The 19,764-nt window shown below is 33.9% G+C and overlaps 2 protein-coding genes across 2 annotated transcripts in view; both read right to left on the minus strand.

Moving 5' to 3' along the window:
• GABRA1 (gamma-aminobutyric acid type A receptor subunit alpha1) overlaps positions 1 to 19,764 on the minus strand; it is a 1,147,113-nt gene that overhangs the window by 181,093 nt on the left and 946,256 nt on the right. The window lies entirely within an intron of this gene.
• GABRA6 (gamma-aminobutyric acid type A receptor subunit alpha6) lies at positions 678 to 19,471 on the minus strand. The gene is made up of 9 exons (XM_049776067.1): positions 19,149 to 19,471; positions 18,845 to 18,963; positions 18,177 to 18,244; positions 15,954 to 16,174; positions 15,777 to 15,859; positions 15,332 to 15,475; positions 14,873 to 15,025; positions 13,162 to 13,421; positions 678 to 1,180 (listed from the first exon to the last, which is right to left on the minus strand). The coding sequence occupies exons 1-9, from the start codon at positions 19,184 to 19,186 to the stop codon at positions 905 to 907; spliced, it is 1,362 nt and encodes a 453-aa protein (XP_049632024.1). The 5' UTR covers positions 19,187 to 19,471; the 3' UTR covers positions 678 to 904.

Below are 19,764 nucleotides of genomic sequence, written 5' to 3' on the forward strand. Positions count from 1 at the left end.
TTTATAACCAGATGAAAGAATCCAGTTGTCCCCTATCATTCCTCTGCGAATCACTGGGGCACTAATTATAGATGAAGTAGCCACTCTTTTTATCTGAACTTAAGGAAAATTTCTTTTAAGATACATTAAATAAACCACAATATCATCTTTGTTATTATTTTATTTGGTAGAGTGAAAAATGCAAGATATAGCCACAGTCAAAATATTTGTCTTGTTTATACAATGACCATTGTTTTCTACCATTTCAAGAAATTATGATATGTGATCATTTTAAAAGGAGTTTTAACAAGATAATAATAATACTATTACAGTCCAAGTAAGCTGGTATATAAGCATGCATAATTTATTATTTATGTATAATTCATATGTATACAAATATTATACTATATTGAGGTAAAATAGCATATCAAGCTTAAAAACAAATGACTAAGTTAAATACAGGTTTTACAGTGCTTATAAAAGCTACTTTACAAGCATAAAGGTCTTTCACATGCTGCTATTGGCCTACTGATAAATATTTCAACTATGTGGCTTTCATGAAAACTAAGCCAAAATAAAATAATTTTAAGGCAACCTTTGGAAGTGTCTACATTTCTTATTTTACCTTCTTTATGGTGATGCTACTCAGTGAGAGTTTGACAAAAATTAACGATGGACATAGATTAAGAGTATTTAATTAAATCATAAATTTCTTTACAAAATTATTCCCAAATAGACATAAAATTCATATTTTCCAACAACATTATACTTTCCATTATGAGGCTAATCTTATACCCTATTTTTGTCCATATATGTTTATTCAGATTTCTGTTACAGACTTTCAATTATAATTTTGTGTTCAGAAAAAAAGTCTCAATGCGATTTAAAAGAATACAGATGAGAACTTAACAAAGAACCGCTTTTCCTATTCAACACTCCCACTTACTTCCATTGTGTCCTTTGAAAGATAAACTATCCAATACACAAGGTTGAATCCTGAAAATGCAACAGGGAAGAGAACTCTAGAATATTGATCAATTTTACTGGTACCTTCGAAGGCTGGGGAGAGTTGTGGGTTTGTAACAGGTGTTGATTCCAGGATGGGAGAACTAATGAAAACTTTGCTTGCCTCAGAGGATGGAACTATTGGCAAGGTTAGAGAGGTGATTCTTTTCTTCAGATGATACTTGGAATCAGGATGCTGTCCAGGTGAAAAGGATAAATACTTAATCTTAGTCAAAGAATAAGAGATCCTTCATTTATATTTTAATTTTTTCATTATTAAAATATTTATTACTTATAGTATAAGATAAAATTATAAGGAAACCCTTAATATTTTATGGTATTTTCCAAGAAAAGGGTAAAATATAATTTTTAAAAAACCTGGTTTTGTGACAGGAGCAGTGGTGCAGGGTGTAAGTCTTCTGCCTTGCACATGCTAGCCTATGATGGACCGTGATTCAATACCCCTGCATCCTATATGGTCCCCCAAGTCAGGGGCGATTTCTGAGCATATAGCCAGAAGTAATCCCTGGGTGTCACCAGGTGTGGCCCCCAAACAAACAAACAAACAAAAAACCTGGTTTGGGGGGCAGAGGTACATCAATGGGCTGAGAACATGCTTCACATTGTAGGATGCCTGTATTCAATCTCTGATACTATATAGTTCCCTAAGCTCTGCTAGGAGTTACTTTTGAGCACAGAGTTTGAAGTAAACCTCCACACCTGCCAGATAAGACTCCCAAACAAAAAGCAAAGATTTTTCTGTACTCTGGATATGGCTCTGTGGCAGAGCATATGTTCTGCATATAGGAGGCTCTGGGCATTGAAATATGGCACAGAAAATAGCTATTTTTTCCTTGTATCTAACACCCTGCAATGTAATCCATAAGCAATTGGTACCAAGGATCTTCATACTCCAGAAGTTATATTGCGCACTGTAATATTGGAGAAAACTGAGATAGACTGAAATAATGTCCACTCCATATAATTAATGCAAGGACGAGAGTGGATTTCAATAGGGGATATTTAGACATTAATATTAATTTAAAAAGGGCCAGAGTGATAATACATTAGTTAAGAGTGCTTGCCTTGCACATGGCTGACCTGGGTTCAATCCCCAGCATCCCAGATAGCCCTTCTCCCTGTAGTATTTTCAGGAGTAATTTCTATGTGCAGAGCCAGAAGTTACTCTTGAGCATTACTGGCTATGACTCCAAAATAAAAAGAGGCTAATAATTTGATTAATTGATGCCATTCTTAAAGAATTCTCAGTCTACTTTCCCAAATTTACACACTTGTGTTTTCTGTTTGTTTTGGGGTCACATCTGGAAATGTTCAGGTTGGGAATTGCTCCTGGAAGTTCTCAGATGACCAGCAGTCCTGGATTCAAAACTGTGGCTTTTACATACAAAGTGTGTGTTTAGTTTGTTGTTCTCTCAGGCACAAAGTAGTACATTTGAACTGGTGGAGATGATCAAAAATATGAAGAAATTCATGTATGTCAAATTAAATAACAATGTCTTAAATACCTGTGAGCTGGCTGTTCATCCCTGAAATTAAAAAAGTCACTTATCTTAGAATTTCAACAAGTGTAATGCCATCCTAAAGCACAAAATACAACAAAGAAAAATTTAAAAGAATATTAAACTCAAGATAACTTGATAGTTTTCTAGGATTAGAATTTTTGTTCCATTGAAGTTATTAAAACAACCAGTGTTAGTCTTAAAAGGGAGTATTATCACATTGATGATAAAATTAAGTTCTAGGAAAATGCCTCATTTACCGTTGGTCAAAGGGTTCATCATAAACCATCTTGGCCCTTTCAGTAATGTTTAAGTCTAACACGCACTATCTGTATGGTCTTGGAAATAGTTAAGAGGTTCTGGTTCTATTTGATTTAGACACCCTCAACTTTTGGAAACTATAGGAATTCTCTTATTCTTATCTTCTCTATATCCTATAATAGTCAATTTTCTTGTGCTCAGGTTGTCCTTACTGGATCTTTCTGCAAACATTGCTGTATATTATCCCTGCTCTTGTAAAACTGTGTTGTTTCCTCCATGGCAGCAAAGACTTCTCTTTTCTGCCTGGCAGGGTATGTAGCTCACATGGACGGAGTAATGTTTAAGTCTAACACGCACTATCTGTATGGTCTTGGAAATAGTTAAGAGGTTCTGGTTCTATTTGATTTAGACACCCTCAACTTTTGGAAACTATAGGAATTCTCTTATTCTTATCTTCTCTATATCCTATAATAGTCAATTTTCTTGTGCTCAGGTTGTCCTTACTGGATCTTTCTGCAAACACTGCTGTATATTATCCCTGCTCTTGTAAAACTGTGTTGTTTCCTCCATGGCAGCAAAGACTTCTCTTTTCTGCCTGGCAGGGTATGTAGCTCACATGGACGGACTCCTGTAGCTTTATCCGGCCACCCTGCAGTAATAGGATGAGGCGGCTAACTCCCCCATGTGGGTTAAGCCACAGGACCAGAATGACCCACCGATGTAATGACATTTGGACTGCAGGGGACAGCAACTCTAAGAACCTTTTCTGAATTTTACTCCCATATTTTTCTGCTTGATATGAAAGTTAGTAAGCATGTAAATCATTATAATTATTACAATGAGTTCAAGTCCAATGTACTTTTAAAAGTCAGTGTAAAATCAATTTTCTCACCAAAAGGAAAAATAAGTCTATGTAGTCAATTCTAGATCAGGATGAATTTCAAGCAAAGATTGATTATATAGTTTATCTGTTGGTTCAGAAATGAACTAGACACTGGAATAAATAAAAAATGCAGGTTGGGAGAAGGTAGAAGGGGGTCTAAAATAGTAGAGGATCTAGTTTGCTGATCTCGACAAAAAATAAATTTCATTTATAGACTCTAGAAGGACTCCTCCCATATTTTGCTTGTTTCATTTTTGCCCCATTTTATCTTTTTCCTTCCTTCAAATAGAACCCACATAACTTGAACTATCTTGTTCCACCTCACAAATTAAGGGGGAAATAATAAAGGATACCAAAACCAAACATATGAACATTAAGTAAAAATAAAAAATGATCAGACCAAAGCCAGTGAAAACACAATCGATACCCAATCTACAACAAGCTAGACACAGAGAGGACCACTTGTACTGGCAGCCCAGGGGTAAAAGAGGGGGATATAGGATGCATTCTGGGAATAGTGGTGGAGGGAGGACAACATTGGTGGTGGGAATGTCCCTGATTCAATGTCACTATGTACCTAAAGTATTACTGTGAAATATTTGTAATCCATTTTTGGTCAAAATAAAAATTATTATAAAAATTGTGTAGTTGGGGCCGGGAAGGTGGCGCTAGAGTTAAGGTGTCTGCCTTGCAAGCGCTAGCGTAGGACGGACCGCGGTTCGATCCCCCGGTGTCCCATATGGTCCCCCCAAGCCAGGAGCGATTTCTGAGCGCATAGCCAGGAGTAACCCCTGAGCGTCAAACGGGTGTGGCCCAAAAATCAAAAAAAAAAAAATTGTGTAGTTGATAACTCCTGTGCTCAAAGTCATGAGAATGTATATAAGACCAAAATAGTGGTATTTTAGTTTTATTACGAGCTTCTACTTAAAGGATAAACATAGTAACATTTTCTCAGGTCTTTCAATTTCTCATATTTTTAATTAGAATTTTATTGGTTAGACATGCTAGTAAAGTAATTATTTACCTGAAAGAGCAAATTATGTCAATTCCATTCATCAAAAATTATTATGTTGGAGATAAAGGAGCCACTGAAGTATTTTACTCTCCTAAAATTTCTAAGAATCAAGATATAATGGAGAAAGAGAAAACCCTTAGACAGATTTACTTTCTCCCTTTTTCCCTAAAGTGGAACAAGGTAGTGTTTTTTTTATTTGTTTGTTTTTTGTTGTTGTTGTTGTTTTTATAAAAAAAGGGAAGATTGGGGACCTAGCAGTGGCACAAGTGGTAAGGTGCCTTGTGTGCTAGGCTAGGACAGACCGCAGTTCGATTCCATGGGGTCCCATATGGTCCCCCAAGTCAGGAACAATTTCTGAGCACATAGCCAGGAGTAACCTCTGGACAGAGGTTACCTGAACGTAACCCCTGAATGTCACTGGGTGTGGCCAAAAAATAAAAATTAAATAAAATTAAGTTAAAAAAGGGGAAGATCATGGAAAATATGATTGTGAAGCATAATTTTGAAAGTAAAACTCAATATTTAATCTCTCCACTTTCTTTAAAACTATGTGGTAAAGAAGTTGTCAATCTTGACTTTGCCATATTGTCACAAATGACTCAGTGAGGATTGCCAAATAACCGTTCTTTTAGAATAAGTAGCATCATTCAGTCCCAAGCATAATGGAAAATGTAAGCACAATGGCATTTTTCTATAAGTAAAGGATTTACTTTTACTTAATCTACTCCTAGATTTCTCTGAAAAGATGAGTTGTAGTTAAGGTGACAGAAAACTCAAAACGCTCTCTAAATCCATATGCATGTCCTCTGCTGGATGAAAAGAAGTTGGCTTAGATGTCAAAGACTCTCCCTAAATTTCAAGATTTTATCTTTAAAATTAAAGATGACTTAAAGTCAGGAACGTTTTGCTCTTTCAGGAGAATCATTATTTTGATAAGTATTATCACTTTCTTGAAAGTATTTTTGTTCCAAGAATTTGAGAAAGGGAACATAAGCTGTAAATAAATTTTTTTCTTCCTACTTAATCTCTTAACTCTCTGTTGACTGTTACCATATTCTGAAGTGCCTATATTTTCTCAGGAGAAATAACTAATAACTAAAGGCATAAAGTTCTCATGAGAGCTATACAGTATTTAACCAATGTATAGTTCATAATATTTATGAATTTTCTGAGGTTTTTTAAGGATAGAGAGGCAAAAAGATAGTATGAGATAAAACTCTTGCCTTAGATGCCATCCCAGACCCTGGCATCACATGTGGTTTTCCTGAAAAGAGAGCTGGTATTAAGCCCTGAGTCCAGCTGGGTATGGCTTGATACCCAAGGGAAATAAAAGTTTAATTAAGCAAGGAGAATGAACAAAGAATTTTATGATTGTTGTGCTTTTTATAATGTCAATATGCTTGTTTAAATTACATTTTAAGTACCTTTCTTAAATTTTCACATCTGACAAGCATTGCATGGTACTTTGCTTGCATCATTTTTATTATTCCTAGAAAGAACATATTTAATTTTATTATTTGTCTATTTGTTTGGGAGCCACACCTGGCAATGGTCAAGGGTTACTTCTGGCTCTGCACACAGGAATAACTCCTGACGATGCTCAGATCACCACATGGTATGCCGGGGATTGAACCTGGGTCTGGCAATATCTGTTCTATCTGATGTACTATCACTCCAGCCAGTTTAATATCTTGTTTGAAGGATGAGCAAATTAAGACCTAAGAACGAATATCACACAGCTATTAAGTATTACAAGTTTGATTCAGTACCTCTCAGAAGTTCAAGATCAGATTCTTAAACCATGATTATAGCTTTAAGCTCTAGGACCTGGTTTCATAACCATATGTGGATACTTTCTATAGAAAGTTTTGGGTGTACAAATCTATTCTGCATAGCATGGTATATTAAGGAGTGTCAACCAATATCATCCTGGCCTCTGGAATTATAACATGAAGTATCTACATGTCTTATCACATGTCCTTTGATGGCAATTTTGCCTATTGAAAGTCACTTGTAGTTCAGAATTACACATATGCCACTGCCCAGCAATAACTGGTGGGACTTTTTAGTAGGCAGCAAATAGGGTACATTTAGGAAGTGCAAGAGGCCTAGCAAACCACATGCTGGATAATCAGCTGCTGGAAAATTGGAATTGGCAGCATGAAAAGACTGGACGCCAATTTAGGAGAATCACATTGAATTTTTGAAATGCAAAGAGAGCCAATTTTGCAATCCGTTCAGCTACAGGTTTGCATCAGACCCTGCCTGCTCCATTGTAAACCAGGCAGCTTCAGTTGATGGTAAAATAGGCTTTTGTCAGAGTCCAGATGAGGGCTCAGCTTGGGGCTGTCACTGTTTTGAGTGGAACACCTGTGGTTTTGAATTTTTCCAGGGCTCCCCTGCTGCTGAGTGCCATCCTGCTCTGGGTATTTTTAGAGCATTGCTTTGTTTTAAGTAACACCATATTGCAAAGGTACTTTGAGTCAAACTGGACCTTATGACAATCATTATTTAATTTAAGGAGTACTACATTGGGGGCATACTTACTTAGAGCAATTTTGATACAATATGAAAGAGTCTACTATATTATTAACATTTGGGTTTCTGCTAACCAGGTTTGCACTACTTAAGGGTCAAACAAAACAAAACTTAGAACTAGCAAAGAGGAAACGAAACATGAAAGAAATTATTTTGTATTTAATTTTTTAAAACAACATGAATCATATGGATAAAAATAAAAAACCTGTCAGATTTTAATTATACATATGTTAGAACTTGCAAAGCATTGACAAAGACAATCTCAAAATATCAGAATCCTTTTTATCATCAGTGGTGCTAGGGTTATGTCTAGAAACCATATTGGTGATGTTTGGAGGTATAAAATGAAAAATTGGGGAGGATTTTATAGAAGATGTAGGGAGAGAGTTAGCCATCTATATCCGTCATCTAATTCATCTCACCTTCTTGTACATTATTCAAAAAAAAAATAACATAGTCATGGAGACGGGACACCATGTTCCCTGAAGCACTTGAGAGTTTCTAATGGTCTTAATTCCACTAATTTATACTAGTCAATAATTAGGAGGTGATTGTTTTAGTATTACATACATCATATTTCTTTGCATAAGTAGAGAACAACATGGAAAACAGCACTAGGCATCCCAAGCATGAAAAGGAGGGCAGAAGATAAATACCTAAGTCTGTATATCCAAGTATCTAGCAACTGCTTCTAGAACAAAGGTCAAGTTTACCTTTATGATCTTAGTTTAGGCAATATTTCCTTCAGAAAAACAACTCTGACCTAGCTAGGAAACTTATAGGGCTCTTTAAGTTTACTTTATATCTCTTACCACAGTTTTTTCATAATCTATGCATTGTATTGGCTCACTGCTTTGTTTCCCTACTCCACAAGGAGTTCTAAGGGAAGAAAGATGCCCTCTTGATAGCATTAATGCTATCTATTAATGCTTCTAAAAAATCCAGCACATAAAATCACTTAACAAATATTTATGATATGAACAATTTAATTAATGTAAAGGCACACAATAAATGAGTTGTGGGTAGAATGAAAAATTATATCAACAGTATAGTTATAATCTGAGCTAAGTAAATTTTGGTCAGTTTTATATGTAGATTATTTTCTGAGAATAACATACTTTCAGTAAAATATGGAAATCATACCCAGTGTTGGCAGTGGGGGACTTGTTGGTAAGTACATAACAATAAGCACTTAGAACTTTAAAATTACAAGGTAGGGTGGAGAAATAGTGCAAGAGACTGAGCACATGCCTGACTTGCAGAGACCTGGTTTGAGCACTGATGCTGACAGTTCTTAAAACTGTCAGGAGTAACCCAGAGAACTTCTAGATGTGGAACAAAAATAAGACATAATGAGCAAACTATTACATCATCCCCCAAAGAGGTCAAAACTGGGTTTAATTGGCAATGTGCTATACCTCAGATCATAACAAGTTTTCTGAAGTCAGAAGGACATAATATAAAGATAGAATACAAGATTTTTTTGCTGGCCACATTCAGTTATGCTCATGAGGTTACACTTGGCTTTGTACTGAGAAATTACTCCTGACTGGCTTGGGGGAACTGCATGGATGCTGGGAATCAACCTGGGTCTGCCACGTCTACACAAGTGCCTTGAAAGCTGTGCTCTAGCTTGACCAGAATTTTTTAGATCTAAGGAATTTTTTAGATCTAATTTTTAGATCTTCCTGTAAAAAGGGAAGACATATTCTTCTGAAAGCTTAAAAATAAAGCCTACAGTTATAGATGCCTTAAAAACAGAAAGATAGGGCTGATGAATAATACAGGGCACTTGGTTTGATCCCTGGTATCCCATATTGTCCCTGGAGCACTTCTAACAGTGATTCCTGAAAATACAAAGCCAGAAGTAAATCCAGAACACTACTGGGTGTGGACTGAAAACAAACAAACAAAAAAGACCAAAATTAAACAAAGCAAAGCAACCCAAGAACAACAACAAAACAAACAATAAAACAAAAAACAGACAAATAACCCAAACCAGAAAGATAAATTTGTCTACTGAGTACTTTTGAAGATTTTGTTTTAGGTGTGTCCCTTTGGTTTTGAACACTACATTGAAAGTATCTGAGTTCTTCTCTTTATTCCTCCTTTCCTTCCTCTCTCCCTTTTTCCCTCCCTAATCATTTCTGAGAAGCAGTCAGCACTTTAGAATATACATCTTAGCATTTCATGTCTCCAAATACTTCACCATATTGGTTTGCTTTTTAATGTCCAACTTAAATAACATTTGCTCTTTATTACAACTGAATAGGCACTTTTAAATGTCATGGTATTTGAAAGAAAAATAAAAGATCTCGCAATCATAATATACCATTATGTTATATGAATTACAAATGTGTAATTTATGTTTATTCATCTATAGGAAAGTCAAGTTTTGACATGAATAAATAAAATGTAAATATCTGAAATCTATTTTTATCATCTATAAAATGTTGGTTATATTTTTTATACAGTCTAGTCTTAACAACAAAATTTTATTTAATTGACTTAAAAAATGGAAAGTGAAGTCAGGCTTAGGAAAATATATCTCTTTATAAAAATGAAGTCAACTTTTATTTTAAAATAAGTAAGCATAAAAGTGCATTGATATTATGTAAGTGCAATTTCAAATTTATCTTCCATAAGGACCTGCTCATCCTATGTAAATTATTGGGAATTGTAGAAGATGGTGTATATAAACAACCAAAACTTAAATTTTACCTCATTTAAGCACCTTTAAGTTATAGACTAAGGGAAAAATGTTTTCCCTGAGTATTTAAAATGTTCTACTCAGTAATACATATTTCAGAATTAAAAATAATTTGCTAATAAAGGATTGGTGAAGGGGTTTGGGCAATATCAGCTATGTTCAGGGATCACACCTGATGTGGTTTCAGGGATTGAACTGGGGTCAGCCATATGCCAGGCAAGCACTTCACCCCCATTTACTATCTCCTCAGTAACAAGAAGTTGATCAATTAATCTCAATATAGGATAATTGATCATATTCAAAAATCATTAGTTATCTTAAAGTTCCTTATAAGTTTTCTTTCATTTTAATTTCTCAAATATTATACTTAAATTTATAGATAAATTATTTTCATTTTATACAAATAAGATAAAACAATATGCAAAACAGTTTATACTTATACAAATAGTTTATATTATAATCATTCTTACAAATAATATCATAAATATTTAAATCTTATTTTCTAATAAGGGATTTATTTAAAATAATTATTGGGAATGTGGGATTGATTCTGGTAAACCCTTATAAAGGGTTTCTTGAACCCTGGAACCCTTGTAACCCTTGTAAATTTGTGGATATAAGAATTTTTGGAATCAATTTTCCAAGTGTCTCTTTCCCAAGTTGCTAATGTTTTTTGTTTTGTTTTGGGGGGGGGGGCACACCTAGCAGCACTCAGGGGTTACTCCTGGCTATATGCTTAGAAATCACTCTTGGCAGTCTCAGAGGACCATATGGGATGCAGGGATTCCAAACACCATCCTTCTGCATGCAAGGCAAACACCCTGCCTCCATGCTATCTCTCCTGCTCTCATTACTAATATATAATTTTATGAAAATCTGTTTTCATTAACAAAAGAAAGTTATTAGACTAGTATGCTGAGTGTCATTTTTTTAAATGAAGTCTAATTTAGAAAAAAAATATCTATGCAATGTGGTGAGTGTAAATCTATATAGTGTGGTAAATATTTTAATTATCGGAATGGTCTTCCTTCTTAAATAATTCACACTGATTTCTTGGCACATTAAAGAGAATTTTTGATAGAAAGCATCGTTTACTCATTAATTGAAATAATTCTTTGAGATATAACTTATATTGCTTAACAATTTTTTAATCACAAACATGTAAGGATTCATAGGGATACATGTGGGTCTGTGATTTGAGTATTGAAGGAACTTAGATTGTGCTTCAGTGCTTCAGTGCTATAGCACATACATCTCTAAGTAAGGCTCAGGTTTTGATCGCTGAAAGTTCAGATAACAAAGAAAAATCAATGATAAAGAATTTTTTTTCAGTTTTTTTTTCTAGTTTTTAAGTTAGGCTAAAGAAATAGTTCAGCAGCTTGCAACTGGCATGCAACTGGCATGCAACTGATCGAGGTCTAAACTCCTGTACCATATAACCTCCCAAGTATTTTTGGGTACACCCCCGGTTGTCTCTGACTCCACAGGGTCCTATGAACTTCAGGGCCCAAGCAGTACTCAGTCTTCAAGACCTCACACAACCTGTTGGCCCATTTGTCTATCACAAGTCGGCCTAAAATCTCTTGAGCATCATTTGTGTGAAGCTTTCATTCTCTTCTTCCCCTAAGTGCTTTCATTTCTTTATTTCAGAGTAAAACTTTTCCTGTTTTTGTAAAACTTACTATTATTTGGTTGTAATAAAGGCAAAATTTATACTTGTCCATGATCTATTTCAAAAAGTGGGTGTGATTTAATTGTTTAAAAAATTAGCTCATATGAAATTTTAATGTGGGAACCCATTTGTGACCTTTGTACTTTTAATGTTTTTATTTAAAAAATAAAGTGACACGAGTGGGCATCAGAGGCTAACCACAGCAAATATGAAATTAATCTTAAGAACGTTTCTCACTGATTTTAAATCTTCACATTGAAAATTATTAATATAAAAAGAAAATTATTAATATACATGAATTTAACATAGATGTTTTCATGTAAATAAAAATTTTGAGTTAACTCAGAATTTCTAGAAACTGACATTCTTGAACTGCCCATTCTGGGGCAGAGAGAGTACAGGGGTAAGGGCATTTGCCTTGCATTCATGAACGTGGGTTTATTCCATGGCATCTTTTTTTTTATGTTAATTTTTTTTATTATAATATAATTTTATTTTGATCATAGTGGCTTACATATTGGTGTCAATAATATTTTAGGTACATATTCACATAAAATCAGGAGGGATTCCCATCCATCACCAAATTGTTCTCCCTACCCGTCCGTTTTTTGTCTTCCCTCCCATTTCTTCTTCCCTCACCCCCAGGGTGGCTAGAATATGTGGTCCCCTCTGTATCTAACCTATTACTTAGTAGTCTTGCACCTGTTTGGTTTTGAGGCCTCCCTTATTTCCCCCTCTAACTGGAGGCAAGACCAGCTATTTCAAGTTACGTGGTTTTGCCTGAAAAAGAAAAAAAGTAATAAATTGGGGTAAGAGTCTAATACCCCGAAAATGGGCGGAATCCTTCTAGTGGCTCTCATCATCGATTTGGGAGGTGAAAAGAAAGAGAAGGTGAAACACTCCACCAGTATCAAAAGAAGTGTTAAGTATCCATTGAGGACTCCAGCTTTATCGATAAGCACCACAAAAAACAAACAAAAAAACAAAACATCACAAACAAAAAAACAATAAAAACAAGCACATAAACAAAAAAACACACCATGGTCTTGAAATAAGAAACATGGCATAGCACATAACGAAAGAAAAGAGAGGAAGAGAAAAAATAAGTATAACTGGCATCTTTTATGACCACTGATCATTGCCAAGAGCACAGAATCACTAATAAGTTCTAATCACAGCTGGATATAGCCAGTCCCCCACCCTCCAAAATATTTTCTGTTTAAGTAGGAGTCTTCTGAAGACTTTTGAGACCTTATTAGAAACATTCCCCACAACTTTACTCATCCTCCTTGGTATGAGAAAACCTGTTAAGAGGCAATATTAAAAGACTAGGATTATTTTTTTACATTTCTTTTGAAAATTTGTAGTCTTACAGTACTAATAAAATGATAAAAGATGAATGCCAAAAACTAAAGCAAAGACAAATGAAGAAATGCTGATTTTTATGTAAATTTGTACAAGAAATTGACCTCACACTCAGATTTATGTTTTACTCAAGTAATTTTACTTGGACTATTTTGTTGTCTCTATTTGATTGCCCTTTTCTATATTATGAAGAACAAAAATACAGACAATTACCAAAACAATCTCAGCTCCCAAGGGTTCAGTCGCTTTTGATATTGTCACAGGGGTTGAGGTTGCAATTTGTGCTTTCCTTTTGGCTTTCTGTGCCTGAAGATTGGTAAAGTAGTTGACAGCAGCAAACTCAATAAGAGCGGAGAAGACGAAAGCAAAGCAAACAGCTATGAACCAATCCATAGCAGTAGCGTATGAAACTTTTGGCAAGGAGTGACGAGCACTGATACTTAAAGTGGTCATAGTTAAAACAGTTGTGATGCCTAAGATGAAAAAGCATAGGAAATGAAGCATTAGTGTTGACCTTTTAGAAAAAGCACCAAATAAAATATTGGTGGAGAATATTAGATATTACATACATATAAATACTTATGTTAATGTTTTTAAATAAATTCTCTTTATATTACAGATATTATCATTTTGTACTATTCAATACCTAATATTCAATTGTATCAGCTAAAATACTTCAAAATAGTTGATGACTTGATTTAATGTATGTACTATAAGTTAAATTCATAAACCTAGTTCACTGATGGAGAAATTATTACAATAAAGAATTCCTTGAACTTGATAGCTGATCATTTTTATCATACTTAAGAAACTTTTATGGCCTATTAGTAATAAACTTAAAATCAGTTTCCTTTAAAAATTTTCATCTTTTTTGTTTTGTTTTGGGACCATATGACATTTAATGTCTTCAACAGAATGGACCTGACTTTCCTACAGTCACACCCTGCATTTTCACCCTTTGAACTGTATCTCTGGCCTCTACTCTATAACTTGTTTTTGGGGGGAGGTTTTCTTGTTAAAAATGTATTTTTACCATATTTGACACTGATAAGGAACTACTCTTGGCTTGATCATTGGGGACCACTTCTGGCAGTACATAGGAGATTGTACTATGCTGGAAATTGAACCCAGAGCTTCACATATACAAGGTCAAGTTCTTTACCAATGAGTCTAGCCCTTCAACTTCCACTTGGATAATACTCACCTATGAAAACTACTTCAATATTCAATTAACAGATGCTTCTTGTCTTGATTTATTAAACATAATTTATATATGTGTAAATCAGTGGTCAATATGAACGTATATTTTATAACTTGCTGAAAGTCATCTGAGTTTAAGCAATAAAATTAATATTTAACTGTACATCTACTAAATTCAGAATTTCTTTCAAATTACTAAATTTATCATCAGTAAAATTCAAAAATATTTTTAATTTTTCTGTAGATAAGAGAGGTTATTTTCTGTTTTGGCTCTTTTAATTTTTTTCTTTTTAGCAAAGCTACTAATGTATTTTATATTATGATAAAATATTTAGGATTAACCACGAGAAACTAGTGATAACTGAAATATTTTATACAAAACTGGCATTTATTTACCCTGAATCTATAAAAACATAAGTTCTGATAGTGATTATAGTATTTTGGCTTTTTGTTTTTATGAATTTATATGTCAGTTTTATCTTTTTGCTTTCTTTACTTACAAAAAATACCACTATAAAACATTTTAAGATAAAAAGGTTTCCTATATAAGAAACTTGAAAATCAAAGGAAGTATACTAGAATTCTTGCTGAGACAAATTGTTGGTTCATAATACAACTTGTCATGAGTGATGTAAAGTAAAGGAATCTTACCTTTAATGTAAAGGATGCAAAGGAATCTTTCTTTGAGAGTTAGATCAAGGTAGAACCCAAAAGTAAGACTTACCAAAGACAGTTCTTGCTGGAACAGATTCCTTATTAATCCAGAAAGATACTTGGGAAAGAATGACTGTCATAATGCAAGGAGTATATATTTGTATCATGAAGTAGCCCATCTTTCTTTGCAAGTGGAAATAAACTGTCATTATTACATATTCACCTGTTGGAAGATGCACAGATATGATTGTAATTGACATGTAAAACAATAATGAAGCTGGCAAAAGTGAAGAAGTATTTTGGACACTTAAATGAACAAAAACAAAATATGTAAGCAAAGATATCTTTAAACATATGACAAAACGTAGATAGAAACATTAACTTACTTTTTTGATGGAATTCTCTGTATCATATACTTATAAATCCAATCACTCCAAGATTACCCAAATTTTTATATATACTTACTTTTGAAAAATATGCACTGGAATAACATCGCATTTTTATGTTCATGACTTGGTCATATTCTTACCTGTGTTAGATTTCATTGTCTCACTAGATGCTGTCTGTCCAAGCAGATCATACTGGAGAAGGCTTGAAGATTCTTCAGGGACTTCTACTGAGTAAAGTGGTCCTTTTTTCCATGTATATATGATTTCAGTTTTGGGATAAGCATCTAAATTTTATAAAAAAAATTAATCTGACTAGCTACATATGTACTTTTCAGAGTAAATATTTTGCTTTTAAATGGTACACATGAATAGATGTATTTTCCTTTATTTTCTAACATTTTTTTAATTTTTTGTGTTTTCTTTAATAAGATTGACAGACAAATTAGGCAATCATTTACCTGAAATCACATTATGTACAATAGAAATATTTCTCTCTTGGTTTTTAGTCCGTGAATTGTGAATAAAGCCAAAAAGTTCTATGTTTTGAGTTAATTATTTGGCAATCAGAATCTTTTTGTAACTTACAACTCCCAAACTTGAGTGGGCAAGCATGGCCATCCATAGGAAAGTTAACCAGCCTCATAGGACAGTCAGCATTGATGGTAAGCCTAAGGGTATTGGAATAAAGGGTTTTCAGTTAGCATTCTGAACAGATATTTAGAAAAGGTGGTAGTAGTAGTAGTAGTATATGGAAAACCTCACCTCATTGTGTATAGAATGGTTCCATTCTGCATTATTCTAAAGAGTTTATTAGGGGTTGTCATATTATGAGCAATTGATTTTTTGCCATTTCTGAAAAAAGTGTCAGGTGTCCAGATTTTACTGACCATTAGGTTATTCAAACTTAAAATCTCAGTTGGACCCCCAAACTTCAACCTCTCATCTGTCCAAGTTTGGCGGAAGAAAACATCCATTGTGTATTCCTAAGATAAAATATAATATTAATTCCAGGTGAATATGACTTGAGAGCAGTTTATTTTTAGTTTATATATACATTTCTATACTTGGGAGATAAAGAAACTGTTTATGACAATAGTGTCTGAAAAAGGCTCTGATTTTAGTGCATTATTATTTTTCTTGAATATTGTAACATATTAACCTAATTATGAGGCAGATTTATTGTGCATATCTCTTTCCTCTTCTTTGACTTTCAGCATTGTCCTTTGTTTTCTATCTTTGATCTCTTTATTGTCTTCCTATTTATTTCCTCCCTAAGTTCAGAAGAGCATTAAATGAAAAGCCTTAGTCTTTAATTTTGTTTGCCATCCTAACATCAGTTCGTTCAACCTTTTCTCTTAGTAATTTATGTATCCTTAATGGTATCTTGGAGCAACATTCAGTAAAGTTCCCAGAACAATTAAATTTGACTTACGAACTCTCTGGCATCATAATTATTATATACTATCTTCAGACTGTAAAAGCAAATAGAGCATCATTTAAGCATAATGAAATAATGAGTTTTAATTTATGTCTTAGGAAATGACAAGAAATCTTAAGAGTTGTAAAGGTAATTGCAGAAGCCAAAGATAATAACAACTTATATAATTACATCAAAACAATGCTAGCAACTTTATGGATGAATCTATTACTTTGAGTTGTGGCTATATTTTGAAAATAGAATTTGAGAGACTGGCAAGATAGTAGGGTACATAAAGCTTTCTGCCTTTCACATAATTCACCCATGTTTAGTCCTCAGCACACATAATGTGTGATCCCTGAGCACAGAGCTAGGAGTAATCCCTAAGCACAGTTGGGTGTGAACCAATGACAAAACAAAAAAATACAAACTTTGACACACAATATGTCCATATAATAATGCCCCAAAGTATATTAGGCCTCTATTGCACATAGACATTAAATGTACATGTACAAATATGCATACTATATACATAAAAGTATGTGTGTGGATAGAATAAATTCTAAATAAACTTTAATGAGATCTAATATATTCCCATTATGTAATGAGATTTAATAATATATAATTATATATTATTATGGAATTATGTGATTAGTTGGTAGTGTAATGAATAAGTGATAGCAAAATAACTGAAGATTCTGAATAATGCTAACTTTCTTTTCTCTCAGATCTTGACAATATTTTTTCCTTTTTTTATTTCTTGTGTCTTTTCCTCCTATTTTTTTATTTCAATTTTCCTTTCCTTTTTATTCTTCTGTACTTGGTAATTAATAAAAAAAGAATAAAGTTGCAAAAAGAATGCCTTTTTTGCCAGTGTTACATTATTTTTAAAGATGTTAAAAAATGGATCTAGATATTTTATATAAGTTTTAGTATTTTTTTCTTTTTAGGAGGAAAGACTACCTGAGAACTGTAAAAGGAAATCATGATACATTTTGTTCAGAAAGACTAGTTCAGGTTGCTGTTGCCATTACTATAAATACACTCCTATGATTCTAACAGCCATCTGTACATGGTACAGAGTCCTAAGAACACCTCCTGGTTCTTTTGCAATGATAAAGGTAAAATGCTTTAGCATTTTCAAATGAGTCCCTTTCCTGTATTAATTAAGTATACTGAAAAAGATATAGCAAAAGCAATGTTTTTAAATTTTATATATATTCTCATATAAGTTTATAGTAATGGGATCATATTCTACCCAGCAAATGGACTAGGACTTTATAAAGATAGTGGCAGTATTTTCTGTATGAAATATCGTAAGAGGACAGAAACAAAGGTTTCATTTTAAAAAGTCTCAATGAAACTGTGTGACAGATCCCTTAATCAAATGTGATGATGATTAAAACCAGTAATCTGTTTAAATGGCTATGGTCTGCCAATATGAGCACACACACTGCAGCCTGAATCAGGAACCAGGCATAGTAAGGGTGTCCATTATGGTTGATCTGGGATGCAGCCCCATTTCCTCCCAAGTGATATTACTTTTTTTTAACTCTTAGTTGACTCACCATCTCCACATCTGACACAGGACCAAAGCTGGTCACATAAATATCTGTTTTGACTTCAGTGACAGCACCTGAAAAAGCCAGAGGAATGAGAGCAGATGTCACTGAATTCACTCACAACGCCCTTTCAGTAGCTACAACCTACACTCATCCTCAAAAATGATCAATTGCAGTAGTTTTTGAGTTTTTCAGTTCTGAAGCTTATATTGTTTAGCGTTTTTCTCATAAACAGTGGAATTTAAGAAGTGAAAGAGAACTAAATTATTGTTATAATAAAAATATAGTGACTAATATAATTGGTAATTTCTGTGAAAGTAATTCTAATAAAAGTATTTTCATAGAAAATCTTGGTAGATAATTCATCAACTCTATAAGTTATATAAGGATACCTTCATAACGGTTGAGAAAATGAGGCTTAAATAACTCAAAAGTTTGCATATTATTATTGAGTAAAATGCACAGAATAGAAGTTAACACATATTGTCATTCTCCAGTACCTCTAGTTCTTATACTCTCAAATAAACTCATCCTAAACTCAAATAATTTGCATGTAGTATTATTAATGAGGAATATACACAGGCTAAAGTTAACACACTTAGTCATTCACCATTAGTTCTTCTAGCCTCACTGAAAGCAGAACAGAAATGGTAGGTTAAAATTTTGTCTCTTACCACCAAAGCCTGGCCGTAACCGATTGTCATAACCTTCAAGCAAGTTATCCAGGATCCGGCTGATGTTTTGCGAATAGAAGTTTTCATCATCTTCATATTTTCCTAGCACATTTTCACTCCTGTGAGTAGACAGTCAATGATCCTCACTCCCAATTCCAGAAAGTATCCTTTTTAATTCTCCCCTCATTTGATAAATGCCATTCCACCGTTAACTTTTACCATGCTTTTGTAGAAGTTTCTCAATTTCTATGACCTTTCTTTTTCCTCACAGCTAAAAAAAAGAGAAATAAGTAAATTAACTTACCATATAATAAAGTATAGCCAGAGCAGAGGCGAAACCATTCTTGAGTGTGCGGAATGTGTAGTCCACCTTCTAGTTGCCTCCCCTTTCCAACTAAGATTTCTTATGCCAGCTCTCTAGAGAAATATTCTGAAAACCCTCAAGTCCATTTTCTGAATTTGCCTCCAGACAATAATCCAAAAGGCCGAGAGGTTTGCCAAATCAACTTTGAGAGGGTCTCTTGCCTTTATTTTATTCTTATTTCTGTTTGTTTTTTTTTTCTTCTTTTCGTGTGGAACCAGGTAGTTTCTGGTCTTCCACTATATCCTGATGGATACCCTGCTCTGACTGACTCTGGTGGGAAGTGAAAGTCTGAAGGGATGGTGCATGGTTGAAGAGCTGTGACAATAATTGAAAAAGGCACTGGGTTGATTAGGAGGAAGAGATCTACTGCTAGTTTTGGCATGGGATTAGAAGGGCCCTAGGAGAAAATCTGGAAAGCAGTGGCATCTTGCTGCTTTATACTATGTTCCAATGGGCTTAACATTTATTGTTTTTATGGTTCACAGAATGATTCTACACAGCTCTCATGGCTTAAAAAGTAAGAATATTGACACACTGTTATATTTTTCTCATGTCA

The sequence above is a fragment of the Suncus etruscus genome, chromosome 6 (assembly GCF_024139225.1).
Source record: "Suncus etruscus isolate mSunEtr1 chromosome 6, mSunEtr1.pri.cur, whole genome shotgun sequence".
Lineage (NCBI taxonomy): Eukaryota > Metazoa > Chordata > Mammalia > Eulipotyphla > Soricidae > Suncus > Suncus etruscus.